Raw genomic sequence first — 24,312 nt, forward strand, 5'->3', positions numbered from 1 at the left:
GGTTTACACACGGCCACGGCCACCATTATACCCGTCCAGCCCGAGTCACGCACACTCGGAGAACCGTTGGTGTGAAAAGGTGAAGCTCTAGCGTCCTGATCTCGGCCTTATACGATTTCTTATTAGTCCTCCGGGGCTGGCCGAGGTGTGAGAAACCTGGAGATCCCTCATCTGTATACCGGGTGTGCCTGCATCCGGGATTTAACGACGACGCGGTGTTTCCTGATCGAACCGAGCGATTAAAATACTTGTGTAACGATTATGTATCCTGGCCGACTGCTTATGGGTTGGGGACGTTGATGGTTCGAGGAGAACGAGGATGCCTCGTTCGAGGGGGAGTACTTAAGTGGTAGTTGTCGTCAGGAACGTTATTCCGTCTTAATTATGCGTTTAGATCGACTGTCGAATTTTCTCCAGCATCATTGTTCACACGGACCTGCGTCCCCAGCTTCTGAAACCCCAATTGTACCCCTAAACAAATGAACGTTCGAATAATGACTCTAGAGGATCGAATAACACTGTTTCGAAGTGAAGGTTCGACGTGCGTGTCCTCCTGTGGGAGGAATTCGAAACTTTCAATTGTTCACAGCCCCAAGTGTTCGAGATCGTTGGCTTAAGTGGGTTAGTTTCAGAAACAAATGGCGGGTTTATTGATCCCCGTTTCTGGGTAGTGGTTACCCGTCGAAGGTGAGAAAAATGCAGAGGCCTCTTCTGAATTATAATGACGCGATCGATATGTACCGGGTGGGTTAAGAAGAAGGACCAATTCTCGCGCGGCGATACGTCGAGACATTGCTCGACGCTACACCAATTTAAAAACTAAATTAATTCTCGTCTATTCCACTCGCGAATCAATTAACTGTTGAGCTAAGCAACGTGTCGTTAAACGACGGGGTAATAGACGTAAAATTCTTTGCGAATTCTGTAGAAGTATAATATTTTCAAAAATGAGACATCGTAAATGGCTAAATTTTGAACGAACTCCAATAAAAGATACTTGTCCAATATTTATGGTCCCAAGACAAATAATCATCGACGAAAAGAAACGCTGTAACGTATTCCAAGACCACTGAGCACGTTCTTTATCAACCCAGGGCCGTAACAATTTTCTAAATGCTCGATTCGACGATCCCCGAAACACAATCAAGATAATTCCCCCTCCCCTCCCTGCCGGCCTAAACGAACCGAGACGAGTCAATTAATTCGGCGGTTCGGTCGCACGACCGTCCGTATCGATTTAAAATCCATTCGCTGCGCGGAGTAGCATAATCCCGCGATTAGTATCGTAATACGTTGCCCCGTTGAATCGGCGTTTGCCCAACCCGGCATTATTTTCAGCCTTCCGTGTTATTAAGATGGACGATAAAACCGCTGGACACGAACGCACGAACAATCGGTTCCAAGCTAGACGCGATACGGAGGAGGACACGCCGAACAATCATCCTGCGGGCTACCGTGCAATTATGTCTTTGCGCAAAGTTTCCCTCCGTCACGCTCGATGAAAAGCGCGAATCAGTCATTTTTTTCCGTCGGTAATTGATTCGCCGCGCTCTACTCGGCTACCGGAGCGCGTAATTGCACGACAATAACGATTACTTCGCGTTTAGTCGCTACTGACCCCGTCTAGGAGACGCTGGCTGGGGCGCGAGGAGCGTCTCTTAGGCGTCGATCGAAGTGATGCCTCCATGGAAATGGTGGAGATAAGCAGGTGTCTCTCAGACTCCAAACCCCGAGCTAATTTTGACGAATTTTTAACACGGAATCTATTCGAGAAATCTCGAATTTGGATACGTGAGTGTATACACTTTGGAGTACAACGCGTAAAATTTGTACTGAGAAAATTGGCCATCGGTGATTAGCTGCTACCTCCAGCAACAACTTTCTTAAAATCTCTTGATTTAATCAGAATTCCATCAAGGAGCATCCTCCCCAACGCTGTGTTTAGTTATTGGAACAAGCCTATGTTCCCATCTCCAGCACAAGGATTGCTAATTGCACGTCCGAATAATTGGGAGTCGAGGAGCGGAGTTTCGTGTAATTATAGTGCTTTACCGCGAGGAGGAAGTTGCAGCTTTGTTTTATTGGCAACTGGTCTTCAGCCTGAAACATGGATGAGGAGAGTAATGGCACCTTGCACTTTTCAAATTTTGACGTAACTTGGTGTAGAACCTGGCGGTGACTACGATCATTAAATGATAGCAAATGCACGGTGCTGTCCGGAACGCTTAGAGATAAAATCGGATGCGGGAAAAGGGCCCGTGGAAAATTGCGACACCTTTTGTGAGAAATTCCTACGTTTCACTAATGTTCCATTACATGGCGTAAAGGCACGTTCAAGGATATTACAAGTTATGCTAATAGAGGATTGTTCAGAATCTGTGGTACTGCTGCCAGAATAATATTTACATAATATTCATCCAGGGTAATTAATGGAAAATGAATTGAAATAATCGAGGCAAAGTGTCGCGCCATAAAAAGGAAAAAATAGCCACTGTTAATATTTTCTACAAATGAGACAAAACGTTCGTTGAGTGTTCGCTAACTTCGGACTAATTTGGATCGACTGTTGGACAGGCTGACGACGAATACACCGGCGAACGCGTAAATTAGTCGAAACTCGGCCGCGTGAGCGATCCTGTACCCTTCGAATTAATACCGGCCCGTTAAAAGTATGCTGGCCACATCCCGTGCAGGCTGCAGTGGCAGCTGGCGAATAGCGGGGTACCCATTAAAGTCCTCTAGATAAAGCGCGAGATTAATTGCCCGCATGCAATGGGTAATTGATCAGATCCAGTTCAGTACTTGGCCGCTGTTCTACCGGGGCTGCGATGCGCGAGGTTAATACTTAATACGATGTTCCGATAGAAATATGTCCTTCCACTCGCGGATAGTTCGCAAATTTTTCTTGAACCACTCGTGCAAAAACGTTTCATCAATCCGAAATAAATTATTCTCCATCCATCTCAATTCAGATCCCAATTCAAATTACGTATTTAAATTTAGAATGAATTTTTTATAAATAAATGTACCTACTTAGAATAGAATCGAACCCATTTAAAATGAATTATCTGCAATAATATTGATCCAAAACAAGTATTTGTGTGTCTTAATTAAGCTTGACTGTGACTGAAATATATCTTCCCTATTCAAAATAAATTTGTGTCTACCTCTAGTAAAACATTAGGCTCATCCAACAAATATGTATCCATCTAAACTAGTTTCTATTTATGTAAAATATTAGTTCGTCTGGAAAGCCCGTGCCGATTTTTGGGGGGTGGTACACGTCTGTTTATATTGGAATGGTTGAAAACAATTAACGTGGGTGCATCCCTTAAAAGGTGGAAAGGTCGTGGAACAAAATGGTATTTATATAATTCAATAAATACATATCAAAATTCAAATGTCTTGACATTCGTCAACTGTGATGTTTATAATTGCTAAACTGTATTAATTTCATAAAGGGCTATGCCCGTATATATTGAAACGAATAAATAAAGCGTGCCTCTGAATTTTTCTTAAAAATTGACACGAACTTTCTGGACAACCCAATAAAATTGCATCAACCCAAAATGTATTCCACCAGCCAAAAATTAAATATGGTCGATCCCAAAAAACTATTCTTACAATCCTTTCGAAATAAAAAATCGTCTATTCACCTAAATCTGCTTTGAAACGCGTCTTCTCTGTTTGGCCGGAGCACCAACCCTCCCCGGAGCCTGAATCTCGAGCAAACACTGTAGCAATAACTTGTCCAAGCGCGAGGGAGGGCAAAAGGTCGGCGGTGGTAGGAATCGCGGCTCGAAAAAAAGCCAGAAAACGACGATATCAATTAATTCGCGAGGGCGAAAAAGACGACGTTTCCTGGGTGAAAGGGAAGAGGGTGTCGCGAAGACGGAGGGCGGCTCGTCCAGAAGAATAGATAGCAAGAGGAGGAACGTCGCGGGTGGAGGCGAGCGAAATGAATTCGCGCGTCTAGAAATCTCACCCTTTCGCCGCCCCACCCCCTCCCCCCTCGTGGCTTTCTCTCTCGCTGGTTTCTCGTTTCCTTTCCCGCCCCCAAACACCCGGGTTTCCATCTATCTGGTCGCATTTCACATGGAATTCACACGTCTCGCGTGTACACTCGCTGAAAAAGAAAGGGGTAGGCGAGTTGTATCCGAGGGGTGTAGGTCGAAAGAGGGCGAAAAGAAGACGGCCGTAACAGCTTTCTATTTGCATACTGCCTCTCCCTTTTCATCCGCGAGCTCCCTTTCGACACCGGCGTTATTTGCATTCAGAAATTGGCCGGCAACCACCGCAGCGACCTCCTTCCTTCCTTCCTTCCTTCCTGCATGGCCGAGTCGCATCTCGCCTCGCATCGCCGCCCCCGCGATCAGAAATTTTCGCAGACGCGTCGCGATTGACGTCTGGATGGGGATCGAGAACCGCGACAGGGGTTTGCAAACATTTGCGTTGCGAACCGTCATTTATCGGCTTTAAGTCTGACTTGACTGTCGGTACTTAAATTTCACTCTATTATGAATTTTAAAATTAGGTACATCACCAGGTGAATACTCAAAATATGAATTTTCAATTTGTGAACCTTAAACTGGTATTAAATCCACCCCCAAGTGGATCTATACAAAATCATCACAATATAAATCTTAGCTCATCAGCTTTAAATATGAAACGCTTGATTTTCAACTTCGTATTCGAACACCCACCACCAGAATTTTTATAAGAATTCCCTTACGAAACCTAATCTAAAATTTAAATCTCAGCCTGTTTTCGACTCTGAAGTAGATAAAAATCGAACAATGTGGCTCTAATTCCGCTCCTGGGTTGTACAGTGTCGGAGAGAAATCGTAGGAACTATGGCACTTTTCCCTTGTAATACAAACAGTCGAGTAGCGCATAAATCGATACGGGTGTACGCCGCGAGGATGCGCTGGCCGGTTGCATGCGCGTGTACTCGATGCACGGCGCACGTAATAATCTGTAACAGCACATGTCGAACTCGAGCGGACGCATCTCGATCGATGGTTACGATCCACGTCGATCGTGTAACCGCGAGCATGTGTTCCGACCGATCCTCCTAGTCGTGATCACGCTGAAGGGAGAACGCGATCGATCCATCCCGATATCGTATCTAATTTTGCTCGAGTACGTTAACCCGAAACTGTGCCATTTTGTTTCTAACATTTTTATACACTGCTACATTTAAAACATATCTCAAGCTCTAACACGTGACAACCATTTTTATTCTGTAACTGTTTTATGGAGACAGTAAATGTTCTTTTTAACGAGGTTAGGAATATTTGGCAAAGCGCGGGAAATTTGAATTGCTAATTCAGGATTTTTGGTAAACACACGAATCGATAAGAAAATTGCCCATGTTCGATTAACTGATTGTGACTATATAGTGACCTTTTTTAATTCGTTGTTAGAGTACGATACAAATAAAATAATAATATTAAATTCAGGAATAATTTTCCTGAATTATTAAATAATTAAACTGACTCTATCTCGCTCTCTATTTTCACTGTCGTGCTCTCAAATTCTGTCTCTTCGTGAAAAAAGGAATCGCGAGGGTTGGAAACGCAGCCAGGTACGCGCACGTCGGTGTAACGCGTGCATCGCGAGCGCGTGTGTCGTGCGTGAATCCCACTTACCATTTATATTGGTGTCCGAGCGGTGTGAATAGATAACGACCGTTTACCGGGACGAGACTGCCGCCCATTTTTTTCTCGCTTTGTTTCGTGCTGGTTACGCCTATCAGCATATCTGCGAATATGTAACGCGGGTGTTGGGAACCTGTGTTGCCCGAGACTCGCTGACAGATTGTCGTCGATGGGATTATCTCCAATCCGTTGCGCGTATTCTTTGAAACGTTTTTCGAATTGACTACCGACAGATCCTTCGAGAACTGCGTAAAGTAGACCGAGAATTCAAAACTAGCAGAATTTGATTATAATTTTTAATATAATAATAAATTTTAATAAATCCTATTTAATTCCAAAAGTGACGAGAACACTAATTTAATGTATTTGAAACGAGAAAAACGAAGAAAGGAGAGTACGGCGAAAGCAACTTTCACATAAAGTGGGTAATCGTTTAAACCGATTCAGGAATGTCCAGAAGTCAAAAGTAAAGTGAACAAAGCATTGAAATCAGAGGCAAACAAAGGACATAAATTTTACGCCAACAGGGTAAACGTCAACGTTTTACTCTCATAAAAAATACGACGCTTTCTCTTCCCAATGGACGACGACAATTTACCGCCGATTGAATTGCATTCCAGCGGTGACATCACTTCCGCGTATGATTTCCCGTGATTGACACTTATTTACGTTATGGTAGCGTTCGTCAACTGACGCGCATTTCCAGCCTGACCTTACAGACGACGTTGATCGTTCATTATTTTAAATAACTATCATAGAAGCTCATGGATGTGACATGCCGACTGACAGTAATTTATGAGGAGCAATTCCTTGGAATGACTGAGATTAGATTCGTCCACTCAAAACCTGGCTGGGATTTTTGAATTATTTACTGCCGATTTTCGGACTTCAAACACTCCACTTCGAATATTTAATACAGCAAGTCCGTGACAATATGAATCCACGAGGAATACTGCCATGAATTTTACTCTAAGTGGGATCAATAGCTTCTGATTCAAACCTTGCCAAACTTCTTCAAATATGCCTTTTCAAATATTTAATATAGCAAATTCATGACGATATAAATCCATAAGAAAAAAAACTCTCATGAATTTTACTCTAAATGGGATCAATAGCTTCTAATTCAAACCTGGCCAAACATCTTCGAATATTCTTTTTCAAATATTTAATATAGCAAGTTCACGACAATATAAATTTACGATATTATTATAAATTTGACTTTAAATGTGCTCAATTTTGATTTAAACCACGCCCAACTTCTTCAAACATTTTTCTTTCAATTTTACCGTCTCGATGGCTGTGAGAATTTCGGCAAGTGACCTCATGGTTAATTGCAAGACAAAAGACAGACGTTACGCCGCTTTGCGGCATTAGCGCGTAACTTACAACCTCATAAGCCCGCATAATGCATGCTAAATAATGAGACGCTAATTATTCCTAGCCGCAGCCACGGGCTAATTTATTGCGACGGCTGGAGCGTTTTTTCTATTCAAGTGTACGCGTCATGCATCATCGGTAGGCGGCGATAATGAACGCCCGTTGCACTTATTGTTAGTTGCAGTGAATACCGACTCGAAACCAAAGATGAACAAAATTCTGCAATTTTGTCATCTGTGTACATTTTGAAGAAATATTTGGGGTCACTTTGTATTAATTTAAAACTCCTTTATAATCTATGTTTTCTGTTTTGGAATCTCCCTGTATACGCAATTCACCTGCTCTCTACCTTGATCGTTAATTTTATAATTATCCTGTATCTATGATCATTTACAGACACCTGCGCCACTTATGAATCACCCTGCACTTTTAACATTCTTGACACACCCTATGAACCAGATCGAAATAATTGGCTCGAACAAGTTTGCAATTATTTCGTGCTCCCAGCACACTATACTCATAATAACTTTTGACTTTCCACCGAGCCACCATTTATAAAATTACCTTATACCGTTTACCGTCCATTTCATGAATTTTATATCACTATTATCACTATTTCCACGAATTAATCCCAAAGTTAGTAACAGCCACCCGGACCTAGCTACATCTAGCGAGATACTCGAGCAACCAAATCCACGTGATTCGCGCTAGTATCTGATTGGTCCATTCTGATTCCGATCAGGAGTGGCATCATTACAAGGATATTATTGCAATATCATTGATCCCTAGATTTATGTAAACTATAACCTGTCAACGCGCCAGGTAAATTCTATTCGTTTTCAAACTCTACTCGTTTCTCTAAGACTTCCCCTTCCCCATCGGTGAGTCACACTCTAAAAAAATGACGAAATCGGTACAAATCCGTTAGCAAGTCTTTTAGCGTTCACGTTTTGTTCGAAATATCATTCTAAACCGCATACCACGGCGAGGTCGATCCAACGAAAATAAGGCGATATATTCAAGCGGACGATAAACGAATCCATTTGCTAATTAGCTAAAATATCATTCGATACCTGGATCGGTATTCATTCTAACCTATTTTTTCCCCGCGAACGACGCGATTTGTACGAGTTACGTTACAGGTTGCAAACATGTATATATTTTTTTTCAACGGGGCTCGATTGCAACAGCTACTGGATACGCGTATTACATTATTTACTGTTTATTGAAACGTTATATCCGCCACACGGTAGCACTGCAATTAATTTCTAGTTGTAACGGATCCAACGGCAACGCTATTCTCGAGCCGTCAGTTGCTGAATAAATTGCCACGCGGTTTCGCCTCGATCCTGAATATTTGCGTCGCGGCGTACGAAAGATTTAGCGGGAATTTATTAATTAAGAAACTTGGAAACTTTGTTATTCGAGACGGATAAAAAGTCGACAGACACTGTTCAGCGTGTTGACAGCCTCAACTCGACCAATTACGTCTAGACGCTTCCCGTAATAAGTCCCATTATACCGATCGTGTTTACGAACAAAAATTACGCGACGTAGAAACCTACCTGGTGCACGTAAACAATGAAAAAGTCACGAGACCAGGCTGCTATAAGTCCCATTCGACGGCACACTGTTTATACGAAGTCTTCTCTCGCTCGAACGGTGGTAAAGAATACGATTCTTTCTCACCGTGTAAATTGTTCGCCTTCACGATCGTATCGTGATCTAGAGGTGAAAAAAGGGAACCGTGAACGCATAATTTCATCCGCGACCTAACAACAGGGTGTCTCGCAGACACGCGCCCATCGCGAGACCTCCGAGGCCCCGCTTCCTCCCCTCCCACGCCCCCAACGGGAGACTTTTCCTCCCCCTCCCCTCCCCCCCACCCACCCTCCCGTTTACCGGTTCCCCTCCGACCGGCAGCGTCGATGTTCCCGCTGCTTTTTCATTTTATTCAAACACGAATGTCCTTATCTCCGACGGCACTTCGCAGCATGTTTCAAGGCTACAAAAGCCTGTACACGCGATTACGAGATAGCGCATCGCACGCGAGCCGCGCCACGCTGGCCTTCTGCTTCGCGACGCTGAATCGGTGGACGAGTTTCGAGGCGTTGATGGATGAGTTTGTAGGTTAGGCACCAAGTACACGGTCATTTCGAAACGATTGCGGGGAAGGACTGATTACAGACGACTTAAAAGTACAGGGTGATTCAGGAACGGTCAGCGACTGTTCAGGAGGACAGTGAAATATAGTAGAACCTCGTTTATGCGAACAAAATCATGCTCTAGACCCCAGAGCTGAATCTAGCACCCTGTAACTCCCTATATCTGAGCTCAGTACTCTTTAACTCTCCTGTGTGTAAGCTCAGCACCCTCTAGCCCCCCCCCCCCCCCCACCCGTAGCTTTTATTACCTACACCATGGTCGAGCGATAATATTCCAAAATATTTAACAGCTAAGAGCAGAATAATATTCTAAATATAAACTCCGATAATAAAATATCTTAATCCTCTTAACCGCAGTTGAACGTACAGACTCAATTACCAGCGTCATGCGAGCAAACGTTCAGTGATTTATTATTCCCAGCGTTAAAGGGTCGCATAAACAAATAAATATTGAACCGTTCAGCGGGCCTAATTACGAGCCATTAACCGGATAGCTCGAGCAATCAATCTCTCGCGTCGAAAGCGCCCCTTCTTGCTCGACGTCGACGCTCGTGTTTCTTTTGTTTATCTACCAATCTACGCCGCGCTGATTTCTCAATGACTTCAACGCATCTCATTCCTGCCGCGAGAGGTATACGTTAGCGTCGACAAAAATGTACGGTCTTTTTACCAGAATTCATTCCTCGCATGAAAATACATCGAGAAGTCCTTTACCACTTTGCGATCTGAGACCTAGTCGTCTAGATATAAGCAAATAAAGTTTACCGGGACTTCTAGCGCGCGCCATTTGTATTTCAGTTAGCTGATCGCGCGGCTGCGCATGCGCACACTCGAGAGACGCGTGCCCATCACGCGCACGAACTTGAATTTCTTCCAACTAGATAAGGAAGCGTCCGATCGCAAAATGGACAAGAATTTTCCCGTTTGTATCGACACGAAGAATTGATTTGTTGAAAAATTCAACATCTTTGATAATATCTCACATTTCCACCAGCAGAGAATTGAGCTTTGCAGATCCCTGGTGTACCGTGAAATTCTCAGAAATATCTGTAAAATTGACGAACACAAGATAAAGAACAACAAAGCTCCAGTCATTATTTAGATCTTAAAGTGCATGCCTTAAGCCGGCCCTGATTGCCACGAAAACCTTTCACCGTGAACGTCACGCGATCCTCGAGCGATCTGGTGGAGATAAACGCAACAGGGTGCTGTCAGGCGCTCTCGCGCCTGTCCAACGAAAATTGTAAACGAGTACAAAAATTGGGAGGAGCCGACCGACAATGTCACGCAAATATTTAGCCAAGTGAAAAACGCGCAAGCGTTGCCTGTCGAGCAAAATATTCACGACAAAGGGAATGAAGAGACTTCAGCAATCGAACAGGTGCTAACCCCTTCCGGCACTGACAGTCTCGTGACGTGGTACGCCATTGGAAAATTTAATTATGAATATGTTTTAACGATCTGCAGACCCTGATAGGGAAGACTACCCTTGTATGCAGCGCTTGAGGGAGTCAGAGAACTTTTATTTGTCTTACTTCAGTGGAAACTTTTAGAACCCCTAAGAGTTAGCACCAACCCTCATGTATCAGGGCCCTTGAGCACACAACAGCTCAGGATCTTTCACTGGACCTCCAGAATCACCAACTTCAGCAAAATCTCAAACCTTCACAAATTAAACAAACCTCACTGTCCCTTCATCCGAGTTTAGCAACTCTAAATTCCCTCCACGTCGAGTAAATAAAAAATCGTCGACTCAATCCTTCGACAGTCCATTGAAACACAATCCCATGCAATCATCCTGGTGAAGACTCCAATAGAAAAAAAACAGTCACAAAAAACGGCCACCACTTACCTAAACCTCCGATGCGCTCGGCTTCACGTGACAGTCGAGGACACCTCGACGTCCCTGGCTCGTCACCCACGTGGGAATCGCTGTCGAAGGGTGTGAGGGGGCGCTGTGGCTCGCACAAAAACCCGGTGAAAAACGAAGAGGATGCTTTGCCGGCGGGGGATTACGGTGGGGGGGTTGCTTTGAAAGGCTCCCCCGTTTCCAGCGCTCTCGTCCGCGGCGGAGAAGGAAACGTCGATACACGGCCGCCTGCGATACTGACACTTCCACCACAATCGCAGAGCGCATTTTCAGGCGCGCTCAGGCCACTACGGCTAATTACCAGATCCCGACAGAAGACGGGACGAGCGCGACCCTGAGGAGAAAGCGTTCCCCTCGCGGCCGACAGAGAAACTGAGAGCTCGCACATGCGCCCGCGCAGGATCGACGGAGACGAAGAGAGCGCCATTGGTGGGGCATCCTGTCGGAGCGAGAGAGAGAGAAACGGTTGGCGGAAGGGGGATACCCGGCGATTGCGAACGAACGCCACAGGTATATATAGACGGGGTTGCCCGAGGGCGAGACGGGCAAGGGTACGCGCTGCTAGACCTTTCGAGAGGGCAGAAGTGTAGCGCAGAGGGTGAGGGGCACGCTCAATGCGAGATTTTTTTGAACGATGCTGCGTGACCTTGATGGACAGACGTGGACAATTAATTATGAGGCAATTTTAACGCATTTTCTAACTACTCTGGAATTTAGAATTTATTTTAAACAGTCCACGAAGGTTGCACTAAGAACACCCTAACGATCTACCATCCTGAAGACAATGCACATAACGCAAAGATATGATCCATGTTTTTTAACATGTCTTCCTATAAGTCTTCCAAGGAATGAATATCTCAAAGAATGCTAATTATTTGTTAAATTTAAAAGAGCGAGTCTCGAAGCTAACCTGATCATCGATTAGATTATTCCGGCGTGGATCACACCGAGCACCCTCGATGAAAAGTAAATCGCAATCGAGTGGCTCTGGATACGCACGCGAATGCGTGACGGAAATCGTTGTTGTTTCGAGGCAGAGAAATGTTAACCTGATTCGATAAGATGTGAATAATTGCCTGGATTTTCGCGTTATTGCTCTTGAAATGTCCAACCGTCGACGAATAACTTCCTTCTTCAACCGGAAGTGTATATTATTTTAATTTCAAGGGGAATGAAGTCTCGTGTCGATGAAAGATTATCGAAGTCGTTTTAAAGAAATAATAGTAGATGCGATAATAAATAAAGAATTAAATGGACGACATAAAGAATGGTGAAATTAAATGTTTGGAGCCTATATAGGCCATTTCAAATAGTTTTGTTGGAAGACGTACCTCTTAGTTTCTAATCGTTGATTACCTTATGACATTTGTATTGTATGTTTGAGGATCTCGAGAACTACTCATTTTTCTACTACTTCAACCTAATACAATTTCACGTAGAACGACGAAAGGAAACAACCAATATAAGGAAAAGCATACATTTACATTAAAGAAACTAATGCAACTATCAATTGCACATGCACCATTGCACTTATAAATAAAACATGGTCCTAACAGTACGCTTTGAACTATATTCATCTTTTTCCTTCAGACATTTTTATCTAAATCTACTGGTAACGATCTACTGCACTTACTTGGCCCAACCTGTATAAATACGTGACACTAAGACGTCCAAATTCTACGTAGCCCAACTTGGTTCTCTACTCAAAAATCCTACCCGAACCCGTTTTCACAATTAAAAAGAATCATGCGCGTCACCTGCCCGAGAACAATTGCAGTTACATTTGCCCGATCGTTTTCTTTCTTTTTATTTCTGTTTTAAGTGGCCATTTCCTGCAAAGTGGACGTAAAAATTAACATTCGTCGTTGATAAAGTGACGAGCAGTATTAACGATAAGCGCGAGTTTAGACGTCAAAATGAACGTGCATATTTCATCGCGGCCGATAGCTCAGCTATATTCAAAGCCCGTGCGCGATCACGGCACGGAATGTCCCATTTCGTTGCGCAACAACAAAATTACTGTACCTCGTAACAGACGATATTCGACGATTTTCATTTCTGCTCGAAAATCTAGCTCCTGGTTAAAAAAAAAAGAACGGCTAACGAAAAATTTAACAGCGAACGTTGGGAAAATTCAGAATAACGAAGTAGTTGTTATTCAAGTGCCAAAATTAATTCCGAAAAATTGGTTATCAACCTGGAAAATGTATGGGACAATTATATCGTACCAAACTGCGAAAGATTAACTGAAAATTTTATGCTAGACCGAAATTACACGCTTCAAAACGTTTGAAATTTCCATCCAAACGTGTAATAGACGGTTGGATTCTACAAACACTTTTAAGTCCGCGAAAAAAAAAAGAAAAATATTACACGGCAAAGTGGTAAATGTTTCTTAAGCCGATTGCGTAAGATTTCCATTGGGCCGCGTTGGCGGTGGCGGCGGCTTTATGGTTTGTTGGTCTCGCACTTCGCGGGCTTTATTTGATTTAAAAATCAGAGAAATTAAGTCCCATAAAGCAGGCGCTAAACGGCCCCAACAGACTGCAAACACCGAGTCGCTAACCGCATCAAATCGTCAGAAACTTCTCTTTATTTACGTCGAGCGGTTCCCTCGTGTGTTCACTCACTGCCTAATTGGCTCATTTAAGCGTTCGTTGTTCCTCTCTTGATAAACTGTTTGGAAATTTAATGTACGACCGAGACCGAGCAATTAGGAGCCGTTCTGTATAGCCCGTGTGGCAAAGAAAACGAACATCGACTGCCAATTCCGTGCTGCTAATTGCGCCAACAGGATTGATCCTAATGATTAATAGGGGAGACAATTTTCATTGCCATTAAGGGAATTACAGTTTCCCGCAAATTTGCCCGGGGACTTGCGTGAACTAAAACACCTGGCGAGTTGGACAGACGTCTGCAAACTTACGATAAATATATTCCTTAAATATATTCCTGGGATGCTCGTCAATAACTAACGATAAATCTATACGCACAGAATCGATGCCACACAATTTGGATACAAATGAATTTTTGGTAGTATTGGAAATGAAGGGGAATGAATATTAAATAAAAAATGAAGTATAATAATTATGAGGTATATTGGATTTATTAGGTTCTACCTAGACTCTATCAATCTTTGTGCTAAGATCCTGTTAAAGGAATGACGCTAACGGCCCGGGGCTAATTGTCGAACAACCTGAAGTATTTCTATAATTGAACGAGAATTTACACCTAGAAATTCCTAGACTACGGCAGGACAACTAGGCCAGTAGACATCGCTCTTACCCATTTCTTCGAACCTATGCATTCGATGTTGGACAGAACTATACTCGAAAAGCAATTTGGGATCGGTAATTACAAGAGGAAGATCTTGACACCCCAGAAAAGGCAATGGGGACAGTGAACATGTCCACAGGGATACTTCATCCTCTCCTACTCGTCAACCTCTCCTCCAAAACTTGGAATCCTTCAGAACCCTCGAGCCACCTCGACCGAATACCGAGTGTTAACCTGATCACCGTTCTCGTGAAACTTCAAACACTCGAAGTCTTTCAAGAATTTCCGCTAAATTGAAAGTAAATCGTGGCCATCGCCGAGAATCTCACACCTGGGAAGCATCAGTCTATGCCAGGGGTTTTCATACTATAGCCCACTATAATTTATTTTGACCGCATTTTAAAATTTTAAATGTAAAGCAAATCAGGACTACAGTATGACGAGTTAGCTGGGTCTTGCTCCTTGGGACTTAGTGGTCTATATCTATTAGAATGAATCTAACACTCTGAAGAAAAAGCCAGGATTGCACTAAAGATCAGAAAGCAAGTTAACATCGCTCAGATCCTGCCCCGTTTGCGATCTCGACCACGAACACCAACACGCACGCCATAGCTCGTGAATGGCCAGCAATTTGCGGGCCCGTTGGGGCAATTTCGGGGCCCGGCGCCCCACCACCGCGCCGCGAGTGCGAAATCCCTCTCCTCGGGCCGCACACCCACCGTTGAAGTCCGCGTTCGCGCTGGGCCCGGGTAATATCTCGTTTAGAAAGATTACAGGTTCGAGAAGAGGCTGCCAATGTATAAAACAAACATCGTTAAGCCAGCCCTATACTTAGTCCCCGCCCCACCTCCGTTCCCGGGCCCAGCACCAGAGGCATTATGCGAGTCCTCGACGACCACGGCCCCGAATCTCGGGGCCCGTTGGCTGCGTGTGCTCGCCGGCCACCGGTAGGTCAGGAACACGCACAGCAACAACTCGCGCACAGTGTATTGAGACGTAGACCACCGGACGCAGATTGGGCCAGGCACAATTTCCGCGCGTGTAATTATCCGTGATAGTCGTCGTCGTCGTCTCGCCCAGGAGAGAGGGAGAGGGCCAGACCTCGTTGGGACAGCCCTAACTCGACGGTTATTATTTATCGATGGAGATTGATTTAGAGCGAGGCCCGGGCCTGACCGATCAGGGCCCGTTCCGAGCGATTATATCTGTTGCGTGAAACATCAGCGAGCAACGTGTTTCGACGTTTGCAGAATGCCTAGGCTGGGATCTCTGGAACGATAGGGGAGATCGATGGCGTGTCTTGGGTTGGAGGATCGTCCACGATGCTGTCTAACTCCTGCTGGCTAGGGTAGGGGTGGATTCCAAGACTCTGGTTTTGTCTGCTCGTGAGTAATTCGTTGGTCTGTGCTCGCTTCCAAGTACAAGTGTTCGTCCTCTATCTCTATAATCTCGGGGCTCAGGAGTTTGATGTAGCTCGCAGCTCAATACAGTATAAGCTAGCTTCTGTAATACCGACGTTAATGACTGCGTACGGTATCGGCCGGCAAGAAGCGCTCGAAAAAGGGCGAATTAAACTAAATCCATGCTGTATAGCTTCCCGCCAGCTGGAACCGTAATCCAGGGTGCACACGCGCGTAACTTTTTTGCACTCAGCTGTGTGCGTCACATATGAAATATGTAAACATCCATACTCACCCTTTCGCTCGAGGGTATCCGCTATTCCGAGCTATTACATAGTTTTCTGACGTATTTGGCTTTGCGTTTCCTCGGCTGTCGCCGCGAAACAAAAGCGTTTCGTCTGGTGGTTTCGATGAAACTACCCCAGCAACTCGTTCCCTTATACCCTTTACTTTCTTTTTTTTTTCCCTCTGTTTCAGTGTAATCGAGTTCATCGCGCTTGCGATCGAGGGAATTTTTGATCGGTCGAGCCACCGAGGGAAAAGTCTAGCGAAGGCAGACTTTGAGTGAGCACGCTCTCAATTATTAAGCGCGATGAAACGCGTCTCGGAGCCGAGTTTCTAGCGGAGTGAACTTGGTTGGTAAACAACTGAAGATTCGCGTTAAAGTTTCAAACAAAACCCTTCCAGGAAGTAGAAAGGCTGAAGACCTGGAGAAGTGGATTTTACGACACTAGATGGAACTATGACTCGCGGTAGCATTCGATAGCGTTAAGAAAAAGCTACCGGGGTTGATCCAGGCGATGATCTGACTTTTCCAAGCTTAGAAATACAAAGGGTATCACCTGGTAACGCTGAGGGTGCAATAAAACAATTGATACTAAGCGATCGAAATAGTAGAGTGAGAATAGCCAATCCCTAAACGTCGCAGTAGCAAATTCGATAGCCCACGAGTCCTACAGCCCTGAATCCTACAGCTCTGAGTCCCTATATTGGGTTCCTATATACTAGGACCCTTTTCCAGCTCGTTTTCACTTCTAAGCGACCAAAATCCACGGCTGAATTCGCGAACGAGTTTAACCGGGTCCGTGGAGCGATTTCCTGCGGTTTGGCGGGACCCGCTGACTTCTCGTGTTTCGCTCACAGCCCGTCATTTTTCTCACGGCTCTTGCCTTACCGCGTTCCTCGCGATAGAAGGCAACGCGACTCGCCACGATTGATCCACCGAAATCGCGACGCATTACCAAACGTCATGTTCGAGTGCGCTCCGCGCGCTTAACTAGGGGAACCGCAGAGTCCGTCGTTTAGCCTGTCCGCGCACAGCGGAGACCGCAGCGGCAATTCCCACTTCCGTTTCGCTTGATCAGCTCGAGATATTCGAGCGATCAGCGAATCAACCTCGCGAGATCAACGTTTCGACGAGATCGGAGCCTCGCACGACGCAGGAAAGAGCTACCGGGGTTGGTTCAGGTGAGGTTTTGGCATTTCTAAGAAGAAGGGATGTGAGCTGAACGTTGCAGTAATAGGGATTGAACTATAAGCGGAGGTATTCGAATCTAGGTAAACGTTTCGACGAAGGAGCGCTACGTCTAGCTTCTACGACATAAAAAGAAGCTACTATAGAGTGTCCAAGTGACGATTCTGCATTTCCGAACTCGAGAACCTGGTGAATACGACCTGGACACGCAAAGGATGTACCAACAAAGGTAAACAAGCACAGCTGGTCTAGGTGACAATTGCTCATGTTCAAGCTGAAGAACATAATGAATATGACTTGGTCCGCTGACGCAGTCGATGAGTAAGTAAACCTCATCGAAGGATTATGGTTTAACGAAGATTGTTGACACTTACCGGCCGCTTTTCGTGATCACCATCTCCGTGCCAAGCTTGTGGAATTTCTCCCAGAGCTCCTTGCCCTCGAGGGTGACCTTGGGATCGTCCACCACACCGTCATCTTCTGGAGGTGGCATGAGGGCAGGATGAGGCCCCGCGAGCGGATGATGAGGTGCCAGGGGATGTGGCGACGCGTGAAGCATCCCCGGGGGTAGGTGAGGCCTGAGTGGCCTCATAGCTGGTCCACCAGGACCACCCTGATGATGGTGGTGCAATGCTGCCGCTGCTGCCGCTAGAACGGCCGCTTCTTCGGGGGTATGTGGTCCCAGGCCTAAACCTGAAACGAATATTTCAAACAATCGTTACTTAACTGTCTTCTCTGATAAATCCCTACTTCATTCATTCCTAACCTAACTAATAATCACTCATTTTTACTGGATGACTTCATCTATTCTGTCGAGTAATCTTTGACAGCTATTTTGAAAAGGACACGACAATCGGAACTATCATATGTTATTAATTCTATAATGATTGAAACGTTAACATTGTGTCATGTTATTCTACATTTTTTGTTTGCAACAAACTGGAGAACGTGATTAAACACCCCACCCTGAGTGTAAAATAAATAAATTTCAACTAATTTAATTTTCATATTCACTGCTAACACAAAACAAAATTAATAATTGTAGAGTATGATTTTGGTGACGAATGCATGGATGACAACAACCTGAGTTGTGAAAGAAGAGTTTTTGGACCGTGCGAAAGTTTGAAGTGTGACTGAAAAATAAACGGATGGAATCGAGCGAATGTTTAGGTTAAGGGAGCGACTAAATGGTAAGAGTGTTAGGTTAGGAAGATATCCCTGAACGAATGCTAGAGTTTTAGTTTTAAATGGGAGAGCGAAGCGAACAGATCTGCGATAGTCAAAGTGTCAAACTGTGTGTGTGTGTGACTGACAGCATTATTTTAGTTTATACTTATACAGAAAAATAGTTTAACTATAATCCTGCATCCCATTGTAGCAATAGTACCATCATTGCCATTATCAAATAAAATCATACATAATAAACTGACGATGAACTCAAATGAAATTGAAAAATAAAAAACTGCGAGTTACTTATACGTAGATAAATTTCCATTGTTGATTGTGCGAAGCGACGAAAAATTTATTAGTCAAATTGTGCTCTTTAAAAATTCCCGCTGAAAAACGAACGGTAATTGATAATATTCGATCGCAGTGGGCGAGCTCCTTAATTAAAATATTATTGGCGTTTAATTGCGTATGAATTAAAATTGGCACAACAAAAATAACGGCAACGTATCAATTTTCACGTTGTTATAAACACACGGCTCAAACAGTGAAATTGGATAACAATAGAGTGAAATAAAGTCATCGTTGAAAATTATTACAGAGCGGTGAACGATTCAATTATTCCTATTTTAAAATTGCGAACACTATATTTCAATAATTCAGAAAATTCAGAATAATACATACTACTGCAACAACCGTGAACTAATAATTATTATTTTCAACCATTCAGTCTAAATCTAACCTGTAAATTAATCATCACTTGACACACATGTCACAACGAACAGCCAAGAATCGAATCATTATTAATTGCAACTATAATTACAGTTCAACGATCCAACGAAGGTTCGTTAGTCGATCGTCGCACTCGTAATTCGCCAAATAATGTAGAAAGTATTCGTACACCGATCAATTTCCAAAAAAACTATGTAAAATTGTAATTTATTAACTTATTTTTTATAAACAATGACATTCTACATATTTCTCGGAAATTTCTAGAATAGATAGATTACAAAAAAGTAGCTATTTATGTAAGTTGCGAAATTAATAAGAAAAATACTATTAATCGATAGAGATATCGAAGCAATAAGTATTCGCACAACTGTTTAATTTTTGAAACTTGATTAAAAACAAAAGATATTTACATTAATTTATACGTATTAGGTGAACCGGAAAATAATGTCGTTTTTGCAATTTTAAATACTTGTTTATCGTTCATCAGCTCATTGATTTTTATCGATCATTGGCAATTTGCACACTAGATGACAAAAGGCTATTGATAACAGTAGCGATTATACAATTAATAATTAAAAATAGAAATTTATAAAAAATTTGTTCGAATGTAATGTAAAAAAAAACGACATTACTTTCCAGTCCACCTAATATATAATACTTCCTTCGTAGGATTTCCTTTTGATTTTATCATTATTGCAACTCTTCTAAGCGTTAAATTAACTAAATTATTAGTTATTCGAAGTGGAATCTTCTTCAATTCCTGTATTAGAGCCATTCTTAAAAGTACTTTACTGAAAATTTGACGTTTTCTAATTCGTACGGAGCAATAAACTAATGTGTTTACGTTACGAACTCTACCGTAAATGGTTCGTCGTAAGAATCGTACAAATACTTATTGCTTCTATACTTTTACCCACTTCTCGCATCGTTTTGTTAATTTCACAAATTATATTAACTAGTAAATGTTGTTCGGACTATATCTATCTTGGAGACTTCCAAGAATATGTAAAATATTATTGATTATAAAAAAAACGAGTTAATAAACTACAATTTCACACAAAAGTTTTTTTTGCGAAATTGATCGGTGTACGAATACATTCTACACCCACTGTAATATTAACCACATAGTAAACATTTAACCACAGGAAAATGCAAATTGTTGCGTCCTAACCTTCAAGACGCGCGGTTATTGTTGTGCGCGCACCGATCCAGACTGCGATCGAAATCTCGAAAACAGATCGTTCCGCGTATCGATAATTCTCGCGTCACCGCTCGAGCGCCACACGTCAGTCAGTCGTCAACCGTGACGCTCGTGCGTGCTCCTTGCGTCGAATGAATTAATTCGATAATTCTCGGTCGATATTATACACGTTTCACGGTGTTCAGTGTGTTTTGCGTTAAATTAGGTGTCAAGACAATCGACAAGACTCGGAAGCTACGCGCTGTCATTGACTCGAAACATCTCAGAAGCTTCAATTTTTCCAAGGCGTGCGTTACAGATCGAGCTAACCCCTTAATGGCGTCGATATCGTCGTAGAATCGAATCGATCAACTCCACGCTAACAATTGGACAGTACAGATTGCTCTGTTGACCCTCGGAACGCGTCAGTTCTATTCTTAAGGTGGTGTGTTTGTTTGTATCAAGAATAGTGCAGCCAACTCGTGCTTTCCAACGCAACCATCGAGAGAAAGAAGCGCGAAGAAGACAAGGACGGGCTATATAGCAGACAAAGTTTCGAACTTCGCCGAGCGTGGTGAGGTTAGGATTGAACGGTAGAAGTAACGAGAATTTACCACCGAGTTTGCAAACTGCCAGTGGATCTTCTATCGCGAACTTTAAACGCCTGTCTTCCTTCCGATATCCCTTGATCTCGTCGATTCTCGCGCTTTGAAGACTGAATCCGTATTTTGGCAGAATCGATTGCGATATAATTCGTGAAGCTTCGACTGGAACTGGCATCTTCGATCGAGGTGAGTTTATTTATCTAACGAGCCACTGTTTCTGTGGTAAATTGTATTTTATTCTATCGAAATGTTCTTTTTCCTGTGTGTTATTTGCGCTGCGAATGTCTACACTGAATGTTACTATTGCAATATTTGTTGAATGCTATCGAAGCAAACTTTAATTAAATCTTGAACAAAATTCGACCGAATATCACGCAATCGTTAATTGGTCTGGTCAATAGAGCAATTAATGGAAACGTATGTGTTATTTTTGGTTCTGGGTCACGATAATGTTTGTCCGCGGAGCAAATTTTATTTATTATTCCAGCATACAAATGCACCGACCGTATCTGCGTAAAATCCTCGTAAATTCGGCGGCTTCCCTTTCAAGTCCCTCGGCTAAATTGAGGATCAATAACCACCATCAATTAAGATAAGGCTGGATGATGCGAGATCAACTTTCCCGAATTCCGGGTCGGCAACGTTCGCTTTTTCGTCCCACAGCTGTCGTATTTAAATTATTATTTCAATTAACAAAATCGCAATTTAGCAGCCGTTCTTAACTTCGCCTTAAGAATTTTCCCACAGAATTTTTGCTCGGACCTATTCGGTTTTTACAATATTACAAAAACTTCTTCTTAATTCTTGAGAGGAAATTACTTGAATACATTAGTGATTCCTTTATTTGTGAAATTAAAATCTCTTTCCGTAAAACAATTCTTTTGGTCGCACACAATGAATTTAATAAAAATTCGAATAAATCCTGAAACATCTTTAATTTCAATTTAAGCCCACTTCAAATTACTTCTTTCGGAAAATTTTATTTTAATTCTCACTGAACCATCAAATGTTTTTCTTTAGATTCAAGGAGTTAATTGTTTGTTCAGTAAGTTTCGTTCCCACGTTTCCAGCCGCGTAGCATTTTTACCCGTGAAATGATCATTCGTAATGATGCAAATCACGATTATATTATTTATGACTAATGATGTAGTTAATAGGTAACGGCATGGACACGGCTTCTGGTATTTTCTTTCTGTTTCGATCAATTGCCGGGTGCGTGGCTTGGGGAAAAAAATGCGAGAACCTGTTGCCACGTTAATGACTTCATGATTGTTATCAAACAAAGTCTGCGCGAGCCGATCATTAAATCGATACCGTTCATCTGTCTCGTATTTCTCTGTATCCGCAGCCGTTTCGCTTCGATTCCTTCGCGTTTTCATCGACAATGCTGATCGTTTTTATTTCCTCTATCAAACTTTCCGACCCTTTTGCTCGCTCTTAAATATTATTCGAATGCTGAATAAATTGTGATAGTATATCTAGTATTAATATTGTTATCTATTGTCTGTTCTAATATTATTGTGAAAGAAAACTAACCACCTCATTTTCATAATAAATAGCAAACATCTATAACAATTTCACACGTTTTGTGTACTAATAGGTTATACCCGTTTAAACAAAAATAAATGAATAATTTCAGTAAATCGTTTTTGTGTTCAATTACTGGAATAGCAAATTTTTGAATAACAATATGTATTCGTGTGCGCATGTATTAAAATAATATTAAAATAAATTACTATTTTTACCGAGAGAAGTAAAGAGTATTGGATAAATGAATATTATTGGACGATAATATTCCATAAATAAGCGTAAATAAATGACAATTGTTTTCAGTCCAAAAATCGCTAACTCACATTTGCGTTCTTTACGAATATTGTTCCACCGCTAGTAATGTTACCAATTATTATATTTATTTTATCTACGAAATAAACTAATTTCAATTTAAACGTTTGCCAAGTAATCAGTGACGGAGTGTATCGATGCTAATCCACATTCCAATTGTTTAAACATACGAATGAAAATTCATAGAGCTTGTCAAGTCTCTGGGTTTTTCGTGCAAGGATTGAATAGGAAATTTTTAACATATTTATACAGTACTTGAAACTCGTTCGTTACGTAACTTTGAAAAACGAAAATAATAATCGTATATCTATACATTTCTTTGGAAATGGATTTCGTTGAAAATATACGCGTATTCGCAAACCTATATTGACAAATTTAATAAATAAATTAATCAGAATAATTGCTATAAAAAATTAATTATTTTTAAGAATGAAAGAATTTCGTTTTCTCAATGACTGGAATTTTCAGAGTTGTGACGACCATTTATCGTCTGAATCAGTTTCAATTTACGAACCACTTGTTGGCTCGATGATTTTTGTTATTTTACTTTGCATTAAAAATACAGATGGAAAGCGATTCTACGAACCAAAATAAAACGAAAATGTTGAGTAAAATTTTTGGATACGTCGTTTCCTGTATAATCGAATTTCAAAATTGCCGTGCCCTAAACGGACTTGGAGTCGATTTTCCAGAAAAACGGTGCCTCGTACGAAAAAATTGTATCCCTCGATTTTAATTCATTTTCTCTTGTAGAATTACGTTGTTTTTACCCTTCGTGCGCCCCACGCGTTTTCGAACTCGATTTTCTCGAGAAGTACGACTCCAACGTAAAAAATTCTCTGGGTACATTCGACGTGTTTTTTCTCAAACTTTCGTTTGGCGTATGAGAATACCCTGCTTCGTTTTCTCCGGGACCAAGGGTTACGCGGTTGGCGACACGCTGCGAATTTCGAATACACACGGCGAACGTTGTGTCGTGCCCTTGGCAAGATTAATCGTCGCGAAGCTGCGGTCAGTTGGCTGACAGCCCGACTAGAAAATGAAGGCACTCGAAAAATGACTGGGAAAGGCGGCAAAACAGTAACGAATCGCTCGTTCTCCCTGACGTATCGATGGAAAATCGCTACCGTAAACTGCTTTCCTCAAGAGTCTGTTTCTATGAAGAACTTTTCTGGCTTTATATTAGGTTGTCCCAAAAGTTTCTTCCATTTTATTAATAAGTAATACATACGCAATATTTTATGTTTAATGTTACATTATACAATTGCATACAATTCGTTTTGCTTCATTACTGTTACAACGTTAACATCTAAGAAATTAGGTTGTCTATTTATATAAACATTGCCATACAAAATAATTGAGTGCAAGTCACGGAAGAAACTTTTGGGACAACCTAATATTAAAGAAATTTATATAATCTCTTTGAAAACGTGTGACTTCGAGAGGAATCGAAAATGGCGGCAACAGTTCTTTCTAACTTTGTTTATTTTTCTTGAACCTATTCCCTTGATTTGAAATCTAGAGGAGACGTGAAGGTCAGCTTTGTTTATTTTTCTTTAATCTA

General features: G+C 42.3%; 1 protein-coding gene across 3 annotated transcripts in view; it reads right to left on the bottom strand.

Annotated features, from left to right (window-relative positions):
• The window catches only part of LOC128879214 (optomotor-blind protein), a 114,224-nt gene that overhangs the window by 79,794 nt on the left and 10,118 nt on the right, over positions 1–24,312 (bottom strand). For all 3 annotated transcript variants that reach the window (XM_054128152.1, XM_054128150.1, XM_054128151.1), the window contains exon 2: positions 17,597–17,915. In XM_054128152.1, the coding sequence (XP_053984127.1) occupies positions 17,597–17,915 (319 nt within the window). The remainder of the gene's footprint in view (positions 1–17,596; positions 17,916–24,312) is intronic.

The sequence above is a fragment of the Hylaeus volcanicus genome, chromosome 7 (genome assembly GCF_026283585.1).
Source record: "Hylaeus volcanicus isolate JK05 chromosome 7, UHH_iyHylVolc1.0_haploid, whole genome shotgun sequence".
In the NCBI taxonomy this organism is placed as follows: Eukaryota; Metazoa; Arthropoda; class Insecta; order Hymenoptera; family Colletidae; genus Hylaeus; species Hylaeus volcanicus.